We start from the raw sequence: 20,105 nt of genomic DNA, 5'->3' as shown, positions 1-20,105 counted from the left end.
TTGAGTAATGCAGAGGTTGATTTTTAGTTATTCTTGAACGGTAGCTCCACAAAGCTCAACATCAAGTCAAACTTGCAAGATTCAGATGGTGCAACATCAACAAGAATCAAATTTTAAATTCATAATTTTTCTTTGAGTGCAGAATTTACAAGCAGCAAATTTTCATCGGAGTTGAAGCTCCTAAGTTATGGACACCATATGCATTATTGCGAAGTATTTCACCAGACACCGCATTTCAAATATTCAATATTGCAAAGACACTGTAACATGCTCTTCATACTAGTTTATGATTGCTCGCTACCGCAAAGAAATCACACTAAGCTCATTTCATTGCACAAAATTCATATTTAATTTACAAGCTGCAAATTTTCATCGGAGTTGAAGCTCCTAAGTCATGGGCATATATGCACTATTGCGAAGTATTGCACCAGGCACTGCATTTTAAATATTCAATACTGCAAAGGCACTGCAACAAGCTCTTTATACTAGGTTATGATTGCTCGCTACCGCAAAGAAATCGCATCAAGCTCATTGCATTGCACAAAATTCATATTTGTAAGTTTGCATCACATTGGGTTAGTCCACCCCAAAATAGGACATATCGGGTTCTTCCACCCTCTAATAGGATACATTGGGTCCTTCCACCCTAAAATAGGATATATCGGGTTCTTCCACCCTCTAATAGGATATATCGGGTCCTTCCACCCTAAAATAGGATATATCGGGTTCTTCCACCTCTAATAGGATATATCGGGTCCTTCCACCTTAAAATAGGATGCATTGGGTTCGTCCACCCTAAAATAGGATACATTGGGTCCTTTCACCCTCAAATAAGAATGCATCGGGTTCTTCCACCCTCTAATAGGATACATTGGGTCCTTCCACCCTAAAATAGGATGCATTGGGTTTGTCCACCCTAAAATAGGATACATTGGGTCCTTCCACCCTAAAATAGGATACTTTGGGTTCCTTCACCCTAAAATAGAAGATATCGGGTCCATCCGCCCTCAAACAGGACATGCTGGGTTAGTCTGCCCTCCAACAAGACGTTTTAATCTCACCTGTCTCTACCGAGACATCTCACAATGCTTTATTTACATATTTACTTTTTACATATGCACTGCATGCTATCTTGTAAATTTCTTGAAAAACTTATTTGTCTCTAATAAGACATCTCGCAATGCATTAATTGTTTATTTTATACATATGAGCGATATATGATATCTTTTAAATTTCTTAAGAAGCTTATTGGTCTCTAAGAGGATATTACGCAATGTCCTAATTATTTTTATCATGCACTGTAAGCATTTTAAATTTCTTGAAAAATTTAGTTACATATATATGTCTCTTTTACTAACGAGACTTGCAGGCGCATAATTTAAAGCAGTTATTTAAGTTCAAAGAAAATGCAATATATTCGATTAATTTCATCTGGAGCTTTGGTTCAGAAAGACACATCTTTCTTATTACACTTGTCATAAGATATTCATTTATATTTCTAGTTTTATATGATTTCATAACAATTTTATCAAGATTTGGCAGAAAGCACAATCTACATGCAGCAACAAGAGACACAATGCAACGTGGAGCTTTATCTAAGCAGTGAACTGGGGCAATTTGTTGAGAAAGTTTAGCTTTCCAACAAAGGTCAAAGGTCTACCTCGAACTCTGCTCGACTCCACTCTAAAACACTCACCTAGATCACAATACCCAGTAACATCATAATTCAATACAAGAGCAACTTTTGTAAGCTTGCGGCTACCTTGATCCAAAAATCCTCTACCTCATAAGTTATCCAATGTTCATATTGTCTCATAATCTCCTCAGGTCGTATTTGTTGGTCGGGACAAAATTGGCTATTACGTCAACTTCTTTGCCCAAAAACTCTTATATCGTCTCTGGCCAAAGAGGGACAAGCTGTTGACACTCAATTTTGACCCTCCTTTCTTCTAATTTGTTATTTTTGAGATTCTAATTTAATAGCGTATAAAATTATCCTTTTTACAACTATTTTTACTACTACGACTATTTATCTTCTAAAATTATTAGTTTTATTATCGAAATTACTAATATTACTTTTTATACCTCTTTTCCTTAAATAATCGGTTGTCATCAGTTTATTTCAAGTTTTGTATTTTATTGAATTAATTATACATTGATATTCTTAATCTTTATTTTATATAAGTGTAAAGTCGTAATATTGTTAGTTTTGTCTTACCATATATTGTATTAGTTATCAAGTTAGAAGCCATAAATAATTTAAAAGAAGGAAAAGGCCCACAATTCAGGCCAGTGTTTCAGCCCATTTGTTACACTAAAATCTGTCCGAAAGAACCCATATATTCGGACCAAACTAACCCATTCATTCCAGCACACCTTGGCCCATTTTTTGGCCCAAATGTTTCAACCAAATTCAAGTAAACCTAATCCTAAACTCATCAGCCACCTAATACGATTTTCTCCCTCTTCTATTTTTGAAAAGTATTCAAGTGCATACCATGGAGAATCAGAATAGTACGTGCCATTTTTGTGAAAAAAAACTCATCTCTCTCTTCGTCTCTTGCTGGCAACTCACATGATGACCAGCCATCTATCTTCTTTTTGGTCAAAGATAGCCATTGGACGCAAAAGAGACAAACTTTGCTTTAAAGAGAATCAGATTTTGTACAGAGAAAATGGACTCTTCAGAGTTCAAAACTTTGATTTCAAATCTCTCTTTGACCTGCGTGTTGGAGCCAAAAAATATTTAAATTTCAGTTTGACTAACCTTCTTCCAGATTTAGTGGAGCCATTATTCTCACATGAATCTTTCTCTTGGTGTTAACCAGATAGAGAGCTCAAGCTCTGATATCAATTGATGGAATGTATGTGTCCACTTATAGTCACTGGACCAGGTCCCTTGACAGAATAAAAATGCAGAAAGTAAATAACGCAAAGTAAAACAAACACGAGATTTTTAGGTGGAAACCCCCTTACTCAAGGGAGGTGAAAACCACGACCTGTCTCACAGAGTTCCAACTCAACTCCATTTCACTCAAAATGGAGCAAAGACTTCAGATTACATATCTCTAGTAATCTAAGAATCAAACTCTTAATCTCTTCCACTTTACTTTCACAACTCTACTTCAAGCAAGAACTAAGCAATAACTCTATTGCCCACTAAACCAACTAGCTCTAGCCGATCTAGACTTTAAGAACCCAACATAGCTAACCCTAGCTAAAACACGTTGTGTTCTGAGATGAAAATTGATCTACTTTCTTTATAGATTAGGAATAGATCTTACAATACTAACCACCGAAATATAAACCCTAGCAATAACTAAGAACAATGATAACTCTATAAGGTCCTCTGGTTGTTCTTAAGCAATATTCCTTTTGAGAGAGAAGCTTTTTCCTTTTTGAAAAAACTATTTTCCAAAAACTTGTGTGTGACAATGGAGAATAGACATATTATAGGATACGTACAAACACACAAAGGACAAAGCTATTCCATTGGTTGATGGGCTATTGTGTTGTGGGAGACGCACACCAACCACAACAAGAATTGCAAAGTTGTAGACTTTTGGACAACTACAATGTTTCATGTAAGGACACCCTCAGTTTTGTCTCAGGTCCAAAGTTTATTCGATCATCAAAACAATAGATACAACTTAAAATAACAAGAGTGATGTGACATGTTTAATTGACCAAAAATCATATGTATCTTCTTCTTTTAGGTTTATAATGTTCTTTCTTTTTTATGTGTCTTATTGTAACAACATTAAATGACTCAATTTATTAATACTCCCCTCTCTTTATCTATTAGTAATGAAAGAAGCTTTATTAAAATCATGAATTCATAGTCTTGCTAGATATGAAGTCTCAATATCTTTCCTTAATTTCTCAATGTTCACAGTAGTAGTTATTTGCGTTTTTAAAAAAAAAAATTAGTAGTAGTTTTTTTGTTAATATTAAGAAATCGTGTCCTAATTTTTAAGAATAGTTATCTATACATATTGTACTTAAGCTCTATGTTTATCTCATGAAATTAATGCAAAAAATTATCCAATTATTAAGTATTTTAACTCAAGATATTGCAGGTTCTCTCTAAATGAACCAACATTATAGGACGAAAGAAGAAGACCTCATTTCATATTCTCAGTTCACTCTACATTCACTCTGATTTTGTCTTGAAGTACTGTCCATAACCATATCTGTACAAGGGACTGTAACAACTTGGTATCAGAGTCGAAAATTATGGAAAGACTAATTCAACATCAACTTACACTTGGCGAACTTGTTCCAAGAAGAGCTTGTCGCCAATTTAGCCAGCCATGAAACAATAAATGCTCATTTAAACGTACTTACAAAAGATTTAGCAAGTTCAAAGGTTGGTTCTGATTCAACTGAACATATCAGTCAGAATTACGATTGGAAGGATAAAACTAGAGTGGCAGGAGAATCAAGATCAAAAGTAAAAGGAAGTTTCATCATTCCTCAACATACAAAGTTGGAATTCTCATGATTTAATGGTCAAGAGGATCTCTTGGAATAGTTGAACAAATGTGAATACTTCTTTCGACACCAACAAACTCCAAAACAAGAAAAGATTGAACTTGCTTCTTTTCACTTGGAGGGCAATGCATAACTTAAGTTTTTTCATTAGAGAAAAATATGCCTCAATCGTCTTAGGATGAATTTAAATATCATTGTAATCTTCTTTTTGGGTCACCAATCAATAATCAGAATTTGGGAGAATTGGCTAAATTACGCCACATCAAGTATTTGGTAGATTACCAAGAAAAAATTGAATAGTTAGTTTTGCGGTCTGATAACTCACACATTCGCAAAAACTTAAATTTTATACTTGCGGTCGTACTAATTATATAGCAATTGAGGTTGTGTTGCATAATCATCCATATTTAACTACGGCGATTAATTTATCCCAACTTTATGAACACAAGAAAAAAATCATTTGTAATGCTTGCAGATCAAAGATAGCAGATTCCTCACCTCAACAGCATGCCAAATATTTGAAGAAACTAACCAGATCTAAAATAAAGAAAAGGCGACTTAAGGGCCTTTATTACATGTTTACAACTATGATGAATCATTCAACTCGAGGTCAACAAATGCAAGAAATTATTTTGGATTAACTTTATAGACGATGAGTAAAAATTTGTTGAAAAACAGTACCTTCTACACTTAGCGCTTGAAAAGAAGCGTAATTTGAAGGAGGGGGATAATGTTATTATTCCTTTGTCTCTCGTCATCCATCGTTTACAATAGTTATTTCTTTGTAATAGTAATTTGCGATTTCTTAATCTAGTAATAGTTATTGTTTTGGAGTAGTTTGCAGTTTTTCATTCCACTAATGTTAGGAAGTTATGTCCTAATTTTCGAGGGTAGTTATTTAAACTCCATGGTTATCCCATGAAATTTATACAGAAAATTATCCAATTTTTGAGGATTTAACTCAAGAAATGGCAAGTTTTCTCATACAAAACCAACACTCCTAATTCACTCAAAATTAACTCTGTTGTAGCCTGCAACATCTCATACCTGAATCTATTACAAGAGAACAAAACTTAACCCAACAGTTGAGACCTAGACTCAAATTTGTTGTTTTTAGCCCGCATTATTCCGTTGTTTGAAAGACAAAACTTTGAGGGAGACATGGAGGAAGCTGAAGGATGAATCAACAAAAGATGCAGGGGAGAAAAGAAAAGACTGTATAATTGAAAACTAAACTAAAATTTAAAAACCAAAAACTAAACTAGACCTTTTTGGGTGTTTTAAACGCATAGACGCGAGCTTAACTCTATTGACAACCATCATTAAACATTCAAAACTTTAAATTCAAAAAATTGAGTTTCTGGGAATTGTATTTGTTTGGATTGAGTTCAGTTACAAATAAATGATTGGTGTTTGCCGAAAAGATTGTTCTGTGTCAATACTTTCATCACTAAGGCAATAAAGAGCGGGCTAAGGACTGATTCCTAGTGCAACCTCATCAGGATCAGGAAGTGGTTCGAGTCACCTCCCAGTGTCCTAACCCGAATTTTGGCTCCATTGCACATGGAGATCACGAAAGTTATTGTCTTAGAATTTAAACAACTAAACATGATAAAATTGAAAAGCAAATGTAGATTAACAGCAACACCGCAACTAATTCCAAATCTTTACTTCCATATAATGCATCAAACTATGATTTCCCCCTCCTGCTTGAGCCAAGAGTACAGGTAAGCTTTGCCAAAAGCATGCAAAATGAAGTACTTACTTTGTAGATGGTTCATTCCGTAGCTTACTTATGAGTTCATATTGGCTTTTCAATTTTTAACGGAAAGTATAGCTTCGATTCCCCGAAGCTGGAAAAGCTTGACGCCTTCTACCTTGCTGGAACTCTGCTGCCTCTTCAATCTTTGGTGGCTGACCTAAGAATAAATCCTTCTTATTACCTTTATCATTCCTACTCCTACGAGACTCATCACCTTCTCTTTCCGCCTGTTGTTTACCACGATCTTCTCCAAATACCACTTGCTTCCTTGCAGATTCATAGTCAAAACCCTGAACCTTCAACTCACCTTCATTTGCTTGTGGTTTCTCAGTAAGCTTTCCCTTACTTTTTGGATTTATGGACAGGGGCGTATTCTCACCCCCTTCATCCATCTCAGCAAAAACTACATTTTTGTTTTCCCCACACTCAGGCTGATTGTTAGTAACTTCTGAGTCATCTTTACCTAATTCCTCACTATCTGAATCAGTTTCCAGTAAGATAACATCTTCTAATTTTGAAGTAACTACAGGCATGGCAGAGGAGTTTCCCTGTCCTCCAGTTGATAGCTCGCCTTTCACTGACTCCCCATCATCTGAATCAGTCTCCACGGTTATAACATCTGTCTTGCAATTAGTAGCAACAGGTTCCTCCACTCTATGGTTAATTTCCAATGGTTTAGCAGGCCCTGTTGCAGCTTTCTGTAGCTGCTCAATACTACCTGAAAATGGTTGAAATGGAAGGCTCACTGAAGACTTGATCTGCTGCACTTGGATCTCTTCCGCCTCTTTTTTGTCAGGATGCATCTTCCTCTTTGCTGTGCTCCCTAGTAACATCCCAAGACCACGGCTCGGTTTCTTAATTGCCTGAATAGTTACTTCCACCTGTCCCGAGGAAGTACCTTTTAAACCACCATATTCATTACGACGGTCAGAGGTGTCACCAGGTGACTCAGTAATTTCAGCACCCTCAGTAGCCACAATAGTCTCTTCAGCTCGTAATTCTAAGCGTCTTTCCTTCAGCTGTTCTGCGGCTGCTTCATATGCAGCGGAATTTTGAACAGAGGCCCTAATGATGCTGACAACAGAACCAAGATTACGCTCAACATATGGATGCTTTGATTTCATCAATCCCTTTAATTTGCTTGGGGTAAGAGGCATCTGCTTAGCAATTTCAGTAAGTGTTTTGTTTGGCAAAACATAGCCAGTACTTTCATCTTCTGCTCGGGCAATAACATCCCTCCAACCATGCAACCCAGCAACAACTGCAAGCTGCTGCGCATTGAACCCAGCTCCCTGTAATCCATATATGTGCTGATATGAGGTATCAGTCAAAAGTTCTTTCTCATACATCTGCATACATATATCATAACTGCGCTTGTACACCTCTACTAGAGGATCATCAGGAGATTCAGGAGATCCATCGCCAGCATCCGATGATAGCAATTTCATCCTCATAACATCATAAATGTACAAGAGATAGTGTGTATCTTCTCTAGCATATTTCATCATCTCTGCAGGAAGTGGGCGTAATCTCCAATCTGCATTCTGATATTCTTTGTTCGCTGTAACTCCACAAAAATGTTGCAGCAGATGCTCCAGACTGTTTCTTTCCAATTTCAAAACCCTCGAGGCCTGGCCAGTATCAAACATATTGCATACATATATGCCAAAGTCACGTTGAAGCCACACAATATCGCGATCAGCACCATGCATCACCTTCTTCTTCTTGTGATCCTTAAAAACATCTCTCAGATAAGGGCCAATGTGTACACGGAGCTTCAGAGTGTCAACAACAAAATCTTCAGTTCTAGTTGATATCTGCATCAAGCATGTCAATCCTTGAAAAGATCTATATTGGTTATGCTCCAAATCAACTGCAAACTCATCCACAGAACGCAACTTGTTTGCTAACAGCTTCAGATCTTTAACCTCTTCCACAAGCTTGAATGGAGTATCCTCCAATGGAGGAGGTTTAACAGGCTCAATAATGCCAGCAGTCTCAACAAAGTCTGGCGGAGTGAACTTCTCCAGAGGATGCACAAACCTAGAACCATCCTCGCTTCTCTGTAACCAAACATGCTCAAATGGCTGATTTGTATTGTTAACAATGATTTTATACGCGTCCTGTGGCTTAGGGATGGTGGGTATATGAAATGGAATCTTTGGCTTCCCTTTGATAGCCACTTTCACCTTCTCTTCACTCTTCTTCTTCTTCCTACCAACCACTTGAAACCCACTTTCAGAATCATCCTCCATCTTCATTCCAGTCTCCTCTTCTTTCTTTCTCAACAACTTAAATTCATCTAACGAAGAAGCGAGTTTCTCCAAAACATCGTCATTTATGTTCACCAGCCATTCTTCGCTCTCCTCGTCATCTGGATCCTCCGGACACGATATGGGTTTTCCCCATAGTTCTGATAATTGCCCAACTTTGTCCAAGATTTCCTTAGATTTCATGTCCATTTGTGAAATGGGAGTCCTAAATTCGCTGAAATTGTTGTAGAAATGAAAGTCTCTATCGGTGGGGATTCCTCTTGAAGAACCAGAGAGCTTTGTAACCGCAGATGGTAATGGACCACTTGTGACTTTGCTTAGCGTATCCTCGCCGTTACCTTCAGGTGAATCGATCTCCATTGATGAGATTTAGAAAACCAATGGAACCCTTTTCGGTTATAGGATTCACCGTTGATGAGGAAGAGGGGTTTTTGGCTTTAGGGTTAGGGTTTTACTGTATGTATCAAATTTGGGAAGTTCAAAATGGTGGCTGTACACCTAAAAAACAATATTGGTGTGAGTGTGACAATCTTTTATATATCAAAAATGTTTTCAAATTATCGAAATTGAATAAAATAATTTGATTCCAAATGTATCCTTAAGATTACTTGATGGATTAAAAATGTCTTTTTAAAAACAGCAAAGGGCCAAATATACCTATATACTATAGGAAATAGTTTAAATATACCTCTAGTTATACTTTCGGGCTAAATATATCCCTTCTGTCATACTTTCGGGCTAAATATACCTTTATGACTAACATAGGACACGTGGACAACTAAGATTAAAAGAACAATTCAATTTAAAATAAATTAAATTGGGATATAACCCGCCCGCCCAAATAATTTAACCCAATCTAATCTATAACATTGACCCATCCATTTATCTTTCAAATAAGGAAACCTAATGTTGAATTAAATTCTCTCTAGCAACCAAAGAGGAGTGCAGCCAAAGAGGTTTGAGAATCGGAGTTATTTTTTTTTTTAAAATGCCATTTTGGAACGATAATGATAGGAAATACAAAATTAGGGGAAAACTGGAAATTTGTGGAACAATGAAGCAGCTAGTTTCAAACTTCACTAGCAACAAGAATCTTCTACTATTCGTGCTTGACCAGAAGGCATTGTGAATAATGAGTTAGTGCAAGTAGAATCCTTGATCTTCTGGGCGAGTCCTAGATTTTGAGCTTGATCTGAAAGTCTCATTTATTTCGAAACATCCAACATAACAGGGGAAAATTACCATGAGTTAAGCTTGATTATCATTGTTTTAAAATTAAATTAAGCCAAAGTGGGAGGATCATGTATGCGCCAATGGGGGGAAGTGGACAAAGAGCTTTTCTAGGGGTAAATCTGATACCTGCTGACACTGATTGGAGAGCAATTTGATTATTGGAGTCTCTTTGGTTGCTGGAGAGAACTCAATGAACATTAAGTTTCCTTGTTTGAAAGATAAATTGGGTGGGTCACCGTTATAGATTAGGTCGGGTTAAAATAAATTATTTAGGTGGGGCGAGTTATATTCGAATTTGATTTATTTTAAATTGAATAGTTCTTTTAATCTTAGTCGTCCACGTGTCATCTGTTAGTCATAAAGGCATATTTAACCCGAAGTATAATGGAAGGGGTATATTTAGCCTGAAAGTATAACAAGGGGTTATTTAAATTATTTCCTATAGAATAGGGGTATATTTGGCCCTTTTCCATTTTAAAAAATTTCATTTCTTTTAAAACATCTTGTTTTGAAAAAATTACGGAAAACATGTAATATGTATTTATTATACACACTATAGTTTAAAAGAATTACAATTCGTAGCTATAGTTAGAGTTTTATTGAAATTTTTCATTTCTCCTCTCTCTCCCTCGCCCCTCTCTGCACTCTCGTGCACCTCTTTCCCTCGCCTCCCTCTACACTCTCGCGCGCCTCTCTCTTCCTCGCCTCCCTCTACACTCTCGCTCGCCTCTCTCCCTCTCTCTACCATATCTCGCTCATCTCCCTCATCTTTCTGTCTTTTCTCACTCACCTCCTCCTTCTGTCTTTTCTCGCACACCTCCTCCTCTCTCTACAACACAAATGATAGCAATCAATGAATCAAACACAAATAATAATTGTCAACTATACAGATCATTTTCAGTGATACAAAAGATTTTTCAGTAATACAAATCTTTGTATATGATTCAAAATACAAATGAAATATTTTGATGATTCAAATTTAATTATTTCAAGGCAACATATGATAGCAAATACAAATATACAAATTAAAGTGGATTCATTGATACAATTATATTCAATGTATTCATTGATACAAGACTATGCAAATTGTATTCGTTAATAACCTTGATACAATTGATGTGTATCAACGTGTAACATCTTGTAATTTTTCTCTACGAATTTGAACCATTTGATATAAATGTATCAACTTGGGTGGGGTGATATGTTAGTTATTCATATATGTTAAGCTCTGTTACTAAGTGTGAGAAGTGTATTGGATGTAATTTAGGGTCATAAGGAACTTCTATCACCAAGCTAAGTTCAAAGCTTTCCTACCGACTAAGTTTTTGCATGAGTTCATACCAAGATCGACTTCAAAAGACAGAATCTCTCATAATACGAAGAGTTAGGTGGTGCACAACCTATCAAATTTCTATGAGTCTTCTTTCCAACGCCACCGATCGTTTGTCAATTTGAGTCCGGAGTAAAAATCTATGACTATTTTACCAGATACGCTGCAAGTTGTCACTGTCTAACGAAAAATGTGATGGTCCGACAGAACTGTGACATGACCGTCACACTTGGCTGTCACAGGGAGGTAGAATGCTCGTATTTTGGGTAGGTTATAACGGTCTATGTGACGGCCCGTCACTCAGATGACAACATAACGATAAATTTTGTTGATTTTGGATATTTTTAAGGTGTAGTTTTGTCCTAAAACCTTTGGAAGTTTATATAAATTGCCTCAAACATGTATGAAATGTATTTTTGATTACTATACTCTTGTTCTCAAAAATTCCTATGCTCAAAATGTTTTCGAAACACCAAAGCCAGAGTTCATCTTTCAAGATTTTTCTTAAGATTTGTCACTAAGGTATGTAAATCTCCATGTGTGGAAACACCTTGTTCTTCCTCGCCAACTACGTTGTCATGGTTTCAAAGAATCTTACATGAATGAATTGGGGTAAAGACAAAACCCCATATTTTTGAATTGTTCATGAATCTTTATGAAACCCAAAGAATTCTCCACGAAAGTATTTCAATTTCTTGATAATTCTTTACCCATATGTTTTTCTAAGATTTTCTACATTACCCATGAGTTTTTCTAAGATTGATTACGTAGAATTATGAATGATTATTGAAATAATAAATTCTTATCTTGAGAACTATTTTAATGATTCTCTTTATGACTACTTGATAATTTCTTGATGTTTGCTTATGAATTCTTATGTTATGAGTTCTGAAAGTTCTCAAATATGAGACCTTCTTTTGATTCTGTAACATCAATATTATGATATGATATATGTCTCTCATGAATGCAAAGTTATGATACATGAAATGTAACATCATGACGTGATGATCTGAATTAAATTTATGACTATGGTCCTTGAGTGTTATAAATATGAGCCTTTGGGGTAACACATGATCGCAAAGATAGGGTGTCTAACCCTTAGCCTTAGGGAAGTGGTGGAAATGGATCTTCTACTCCCAGTTTTCAAAGGTGTGGTAAGAGTCACTCGGGAAAATGTATAGCCGGTAAAGATGGTTGCTTTGATTATGGAACGAGTGGTCACAAAGTGAAAGATTGTTTGTTGCTAGCTAGAAAGAGTAAGGATGGTAGTCAAGCTCAGCCTAGTGGTTCTGGTTTGGGTGCTCCTCGTCAGAATATATTTTATGCTCTTCAAAATCGACAAGATCTTGAAGGCTCTCTGGATATTGTGACTGGTATGTTGAAAGACTTTCATTTTGATGTGTATGATTTACTTAATCTAGGTGCTATATTATCATTTGTTACTCCTTGTGTGGCCATGGGATTTGATGTTGGTCCCTAAATCCTTTCTAACCCCTTTCATGTCTCTACTCTCATCGCTAATTCTATTGTTGCTAAGAGAGTTTAGAGAAATTGTCATATTTTCATTTCTCATAGAGTCACTCACAATGATTCGTAGATCTTGACATGTTAGATTTTGATATTATTCTTGGGGTGGATTGGCTTCATGCATGTTATGTTTCTATAGACTGTAGGACCCGATTGATCACATTCATGGTTCCGAATGAACCTATCATTTCATTAGAAAGGGGAAATTATGTTCTTAAGGGTCAGTTTGTATCTTGCCTAAAAGCTAGGAAAATGAATTCTAAGGGCTGCATTTACCATCCGTTTCGTGTTAGGGATACAGAATCTGAAACCCCTACTCTTGAGTCAGTTCCGATTGTTAATGAGTTTTCAAAGTGTTTCCTGATAGTCTTCCCGGTATTCCTCTCGAAGAAGAAATAAACAAGTATTGACCTTCTCCCATATACACAACCTATCTTTATTCTTCCTTATCGTATGCCCCCGACAGAACTTAGGAAATTAAAGATACTTATTAGATAAAAGATTTATTAGACCAAGTATCTCACCATGAGGTGCTCCGATTTTGTTTGTTCGAAAAAAGGATGGTTCCCTCTAAATGTGCATTGACTATCATCAACTGAATAAAGTCACAATAAAGAATAAGTATCCTATTCCAATGATAGATGACTTGTTTGATCAACTCCAATGGGCGAGTTACTTCTCTAAGGTTGACCTTCGGTCGGGTTATCACCAATTAAGGGTGAAGGAAAATGACATTCCAAAAGTGGCTTTACAAACCTAGTATGGTCATTATGAGGTATTGGTTATGTCTTTCAGGTAGACTAATGCCCTGGCAGCATTCATAGATTTGATGAATATGATCTTCAAGAAATATCTTGACATGTTCGTAATTGTGTTTATTGATGATATTTTAATATACTCATGGAGTGAGGATCAACATGTTGAGTATTTGAGAATTGTGTTGTAAATTCTCAAGAATAGTGAATTGTATGCTAAGTTTAGCAAATATGAGTTTTTGTCAAGGTCAGTTGCTTTTCTTGGCCATATTGTCTCCGGTGGAGGCATTCAAGGTGATCCTAAGAAGATCGAGTCGGTTAAGAATTGTCCTAGATCTTTGTCCTCTTCAGATATACAAAGTTTCTTAGCTTTGGTTGGTTATTATAAAAGGTTTATTAAAGAATTTTCCTCTATTGCTTCACCATTGACAACATTGACTCAAAAGAAGGTGAATTTTTTATGGTCGGACGCTTGTGAGAAGAGTTCCCAAGAATTGAAAGATAGACTCACTTCAGCCCCTATATTGATATTACCTAAAGGAACGGATGACTTTATTGTGTATTGTGCTGCTTCACAGATTAGACTTGGTTGTGTTTTGATGCAACATGAGAAAGTCATTGCTTATGCTTCAAGGCAATTGAAAGTGCATAAAAAGAATTATCCGACTCATTATTTGGAGTTAGCAGCGGTAGTGTTTGCTCTAAATATTTGGAGGCATTACCTATAAGATGTTCATGTAGATGTGTTTACCGACCACAAGACTCAAAAGGATTTGAATCTTCACCAAAAGAGATGACTTGAGTTATTGAATGATTAAGATATAGTGTCCTTTATCATCCGGGTGACACAAATGTGATGGTGGATGTTCTTAGTCAATTGTAGATGGATAGTGTTGCTCATGTTGATGATGGTAAGAAAGAGTTAGTTTGTGATGTTCATAGGTTGACTCGATTGGTTGTGCATTTGGTTGATTCCAATGAAGATGGAGTCAATGTTCAAAATGGTTCGGAAACGTATCTTTTATTGGATGTGAAAGATATGCAAGATCTTGATTATTCAGTTATGATTGACTTGAAAAGTCGATTTCCAAAAAACCCATTAAGGCTTTCTCCCAAGAGGGAGATGATGCCATTCAATATCAAGGTTGGTTGTGTCTTCTAAATGTTGATGAGTTGAGAAATCTGATTTTGACAAAAGCTCACAGTTCTCGGTATTCTATTCACCTGGGAGCCACCAAAATGTACCACAACTTGTGGGAGGTCTATTGGTGGAATGGGATGAAGAAGGATATTGCAGAATTTGTGGATAAATATATGAATTGTCAACAAGTGAAGATTGAGCATTAGAAACCGGGTGGTTTGACTCAAAATATTAACATTCTTACATGGAAGTGGGAAGCTTTGAATATGGAATTCATTACGGGGTTGCTTTGTATGCATCATCAGCCTGACTTGATTTGGGTTATTGTGAATCAAATGACAAAATTGACTCACTTTCTGCTCCTAAAGACTTCATTTTCAGCAGAAGAGTACACCAAGTTTATATTCGGTAAATGGTGAGGTTACATGGAGTTTCCGTATCCATTATCTCCAATCGTTGTACTCATTTCACATCTCAGTTTTGGAAGTCATTTCAGAAGGGTCTTGGTACTTAAATGAAACTTAGCACGACTTTCCACCCTTAAACAGATGAACAAGTTGAGCGTACTATCGAGACCTTAAAAGATAAGTGAAAAGCTTGTGTGATTGATTTCAAAGGTAGTTGATATGATCATTTGCCTTTGATTGAGTTTACTTATAATAATAACAATCATTCTAGTATTAAGATGGTTCCATTTGAGGCTCTTTATGGTAGGAGGTGTAGGTCTTCTATTGGTTGGTTTGAAGTTTATGAGGCCACTTTAATAGGGCCTGAGTTTGTGCATGAGGCTTTGGAGAAAGTTCGACTAATTCATGAAAGGTTGAAAATGGCTCAAAGTCACCAAAAGTCTTATGCTAATGTTAGAAGAAGAGAGATTAAATTTGAAGTTGATGATTGGGTTTATTTGAAAATCTCACCTATGAAGGGTGTGATGAGGTTTGGAAAGAAAGGGAAGCTTATTCCTTAATATGTATGCCATATTAGATTGTGCAACGTATTGACAAAGTTGCTTATGAATTAGAGTTACCTAATGATTCAGCATCGGTACATCATGTATTTCATGTCTCTTTGTTGAAAAAGATTGTTGGACATCTGCCATCCATTGTGCCTTTAGAAAGTTTGGGAGTTAAAGAAAGTATTTCTTATGAAGAGGTTCCGGTTGAGATTTAGAGCGACAAATTTTGAAGTTGAGAAATAATGAAGTTCCTTCCGTGAAAGTTCTTTAGAGGAATCAATTAATTTAGGGTGCTACTTGGGAGGTCGAAGCCGATATGATGTCCTGGTATCCTCATCTCCTTCCCTCCACTCCTATTCTAGCTTGAGATATTAGTTCTGCATGGTTCATTCTTTCGGATTCATAAGTTTTAGTCATTCTCATGTTTCCATATGCATGCATATTTATGAAAAACTTGATTTTTGACGTTACGACTTAGCTTGGAGTGATTCTCCATGTTTATGTGCATTATGATGAGATTTGCATTCATGTTGAGTTTTGAGTTTCTCTCCTACTCTATTCATGCTAGCTTGAGTCTCATTCGAGGACGAATATATTGTAACACCTCAGAAATTGGAAAGTTGAAAGGAAAGGAAAATTCAAATTTTAGCACTGAGGGCAGTGACAACGAGTCCTATCTACGGACTCTAGGAAGTCCTATAGGTCGTAAAAGGGAAGTCATATGGTGGAGTCAAGTTTTAGAAAATTCTAGCTACTGAACTTTGATCCATGAGTAACCAGGACAATTCGTAGGAATTTGGACGTGTCGTTGATGGTACTCGTAAAACTGGACCAAACTTAGTAAAATTTTGGACTTGAATTTGGGTTCTATAGAAGGGGTCTACAGACTATAGATTGAATGGCGGATTGTAGATTGATCTCGTGGGAAGTTGAAGGAATTTTGCGTTTCTGAAGTTGATTCTACGGTTGACCAATATTGACCGTCGAAAGTCCTACAGACCGTAGGTCCAAACCGTAGAAGCCATTCGACAGTTATTCTTAAGAGTATTTGGATTCTTTTCTATGCATTTAGTACCTATACTATGTTGTTTTGACCCAAATTCTAAGACCTATAACTACCTTTCAACTTCTAAATCTACCCAAACCTGTTCATTCTCTAAAATCGCTAATATTAATCCAAGTTCATTCTCTCCAAACTCTCTCAAGCTTCAAGGAAGAAATCTAGGGTTCAAGCTTCAAGTCTACTTTTTCTTTCATTGTTTTTGGACTTTGTTTATCAAGGTGTGGATTGGATTCCATTCATCCATTGGGTTCCAAAAGAAATAAATTCTCCCAATGAAATCTCACCTAAATTTGATTAGGGTTCATGCAATCTCCATGGGTATTATTTGATTTGGAGTTAATTGTTCAGTTTTAATCTTCCTATGCATGTTTAGATCTAATTACATGTCTTTCAATTAATTTTATTTATACCCGTGCATTATTCATGATTTTGACTAAGAATCTATGAAGATATGAATATGATTTGTGAAAGTTATGCATAATCGCTTTCCCATTTCATGAATTTTCTCTCTCTTTACGCTCTCTCTCTAAAAAATTCGCACCCAAGAAAGACCCCTAACGGTAACTAACGATCACTTGGAGCGCTGAAACACAACTCCATCGGAATGGCTTCTACACCGCCGACGGAGGTCCCCCGACCTTCGGACCAAAATGAAAAGCAGCGCACTGGAGAAACATATCTTCTCCAACAAGAATCACTCTCAAATTCACACCACAACTCTACGAATTTGAATTTCAGTTCAGTGATCATTGTTCCTCTTTCGGAAGATGAGTTGAAGTAGGCACAAGAAATTATTTCCTTGGCAAAATCTGGAGTGATTCAAATCATTCTAATTGATGGAATGAACTCTACACCCCACGATCCACATATGGTTGTAAAATCAAACGATTCTCTCTTACCATTTGAGAGATTTGTTTAGGCGAATTTAGAGGAAAGTTCTTCAAACTCGCCTCAGTACTCAAATGAATTTGTTGGATTTGAGGCAGATTCTGGAAGTACAAAATACAGTTCTAGATTCTACTCAACATAGCGTTCCTAACCATATCAATTTCAACTATGTTAATGAAGGAAAAAATTCTGGCAAAGATTCCGACCAAGTCGTCGTAACTCAATTGAACAAGTTGATGAATGCGCGCGCATACAAGTATTCCTATACAGAAATATGGTATGATAACCACAACTACATCCCAACAAAGTTCAAGCATGAATCGATCAATTAATCCCTCTAAGGCTGCTGGCAAGAATGTAACAATTAGTAAGTCCATATCAATGGATCACACTGCCAATGAAGCTCAGGGAGGGGAGCAACCATCAGGAGGCAACAAAAACGTGGAGAACAACATTGAGGTAAGTTCTAAATGCACTAATCACTCTAATTTAGCTAACACTCCTAATGCAGGTAAGGTGTTTGTTGAAATTCCTCTGGGAAAAGAAAGGAGCATAAACCAAATTGCAGTGAAGGGCAACAGTATTGATCACAATCAAATGCCTAAGGATACTAATGGAGACCAAAGAAGATAAGAATATGGTAAGGATCACACTCCAAAGGTCAACAACAACATAATAGGTAAGTCAGTTCCTAATGCTTACAATCAGCATGATCACAATAAGTCTAGCAATTTGCTTAATTCTGAGAACCAAAATAAGCATGAGAAAGGTATTCATAATGTGCAGGCTGATGGAAATGGGCAAACTGTGGTGAACACTAACAAAGGAAACATCACAATGGATCCTATAATTCCTCCACCCATCAAAGTCTCATCCAATTTTGATACCTACAGACCCAACCATCCCAAACCCAACCAATTCAGTCCCAAAAAGAACCAAAACAGACCCCCTTTCAACAACTCTAGCAATAAGAATATCAACTCTCAAACCCCGAAGCCTTCCCCACCCACTGTTGTTCAGTCTCTAGCTACCAGACTTAGAGAAAACCAAGCTAAAAGTACCACCCATGCTATCATCACCCCTCTGTTATTTCCTCTAGACAAGGACGTCCCTCTGTTACTTTCTATGAAGAAGATTTTATGATCAAAATGGTAGAAAGATGCAAATACACTCTTGTTGGAAAATTCATCAATTCAATGTCCAAAATGGAGGTGATAAGAAGAAGTTTCATTGCTCAAATACAGCTAACTGGTGGAGTTAAAATTGCACACTCTAACTCAAGACACATTTATATTGACCTTGACAATGAAGTTGACCATGTCAGAGTATGGACAAAACAAAGAATGTTTATTACAGGGCACCTAATGAGACTACAGATTTGGATTCCATACTTTAAGCCTGAGGAAGAAACTCCAGTTGTTCCCATTTGTGTTACACTGCTAGAACTTCCTTGGCACTGCTATTACATGGAGTGTTTAACTGCTTTTTTGTCCCCTATTGGTATAGCTTTGTACCTTGACTCTGATTCCATGGAAAAAACAGAGGAAGTGTGGCAAAAGTCAAAGTTCAAATAGATCTTACAAAAGAAAGACCTCAACATTTATGGCTTGGTTTTTTCAAGAAGGATCCTTCTAAAGGCAAGCAACTGGTGGAGTATGTGGAAGCTCCCCTTTATTGTTTATATTGCAAGCATCAGGGACACTATGCAGGAACTTGTACTTTAAAGATAAGAGATGAGGAAATCAAAAAGAGAAGGATATGGGAAGAGTGAAGACAAGCAAAACAACCAAGAGAAAAAAAACAACCAGCAACAACAGGAGGAGAAGGAACAAATGCAGTCAAATAAGCAAATAAAAAAAAGGGAAGCAACTGATAACAACAACACTCAAAAGGAAGAACAATGGCAAACGCAGACCAGGAGGAAGAATAAGAATCACACCCAAAACCATGACCAAGGTAAGACAATACACTTACAGGAACAGGCACAACAGACCAAAGCAAACCATGCACAACAGCAAATGCAGGAATCAGGTATGAAGCTCAAATTTTCTGATACTAAGCAGGTGGAATCTAATGCGCAGACCCCACCATCCCCAACCCCTGTAATTGTTGTTGATGATCATTGTGTTGAAAATGAGACCCCTTCCCCTGAAATCCCCTTTGTTGTGACTGAGAAAGTTAATGGAGGGAGGATGGTTGTGAAGGAGAAACATACTAACATGCAGAAAGGGGAACCTAAGGGGAGGGAATTGTCTCATGTTATTCATGAGAACCCTTTGATTGACCATATGAGTGACCTTCAAACCCCTGCTACCACTAAAAGTTCTGCTCATCAAACAAAATAGAGTAACCAAGGTACAGGAACACAATAACAAAATAGGATCACACTAAGGATGGAAATCAACAGGTTAATGACAAAAATGGAATGACAACCTTCAGAAAGGCAGCATGGCCAAAGACATGGGTGACAAAGCCAGCACTAGCAAACGTATGACCACCCAAAAAGCAAAAACAAACCAAGCAAGAAAAAGAGGGAGGCCAACAAGAAGAAGCAGGCAAAAAAACAGCAACATGAATAGTCTAAGACTGAAACTGATCCCAATCATCAGGTAGATGATTTGAGGTCCTATAAAAAAATTATTATGGTGGATCAGCAACAAGGTCTGGGTGTGATCCCTCTTAAA

The 20,105-nt window shown here is 36.8% G+C and overlaps 2 protein-coding genes across 2 annotated transcripts; one reads left to right on the top strand and one right to left on the bottom strand.

Moving 5' to 3' along the window:
* Positions 1-5,816: 5,816 nt before the first annotated feature.
* Positions 5,817-9,026, bottom strand: LOC125825089 (protein RRP6-like 2). Its single transcript, XM_049504429.1, has one exon. The coding sequence runs from the start codon at positions 8,887-8,889 to the stop codon at positions 6,316-6,318; it is 2,574 nt and encodes an 857-aa protein (XP_049360386.1). The 5' UTR covers positions 8,890-9,026; the 3' UTR covers positions 5,817-6,315.
* Positions 9,027-19,154: 10,128 nt separating this feature from the next.
* On the top strand, positions 19,155-19,766 carry LOC125825125 (uncharacterized). Its single transcript, XM_049504462.1, has one exon. It carries the CDS (start codon positions 19,155-19,157, stop codon positions 19,764-19,766), a length of 612 nt encoding a protein of 203 aa, XP_049360419.1.
* Positions 19,767-20,105: the final 339 nt, after the last annotated feature.

Source organism: Solanum verrucosum, unplaced genomic scaffold (assembly GCF_900185275.1).
Source record: "Solanum verrucosum unplaced genomic scaffold, falcon-dt-bn FXZP01000206.1, whole genome shotgun sequence".
NCBI lineage: Eukaryota > Viridiplantae > Streptophyta > Magnoliopsida > Solanales > Solanaceae > Solanum > Solanum verrucosum.
The sequence above is the reverse complement of the archived record's forward strand: the minus strand, read 5'-3'. Positions and strand labels throughout refer to the sequence as shown.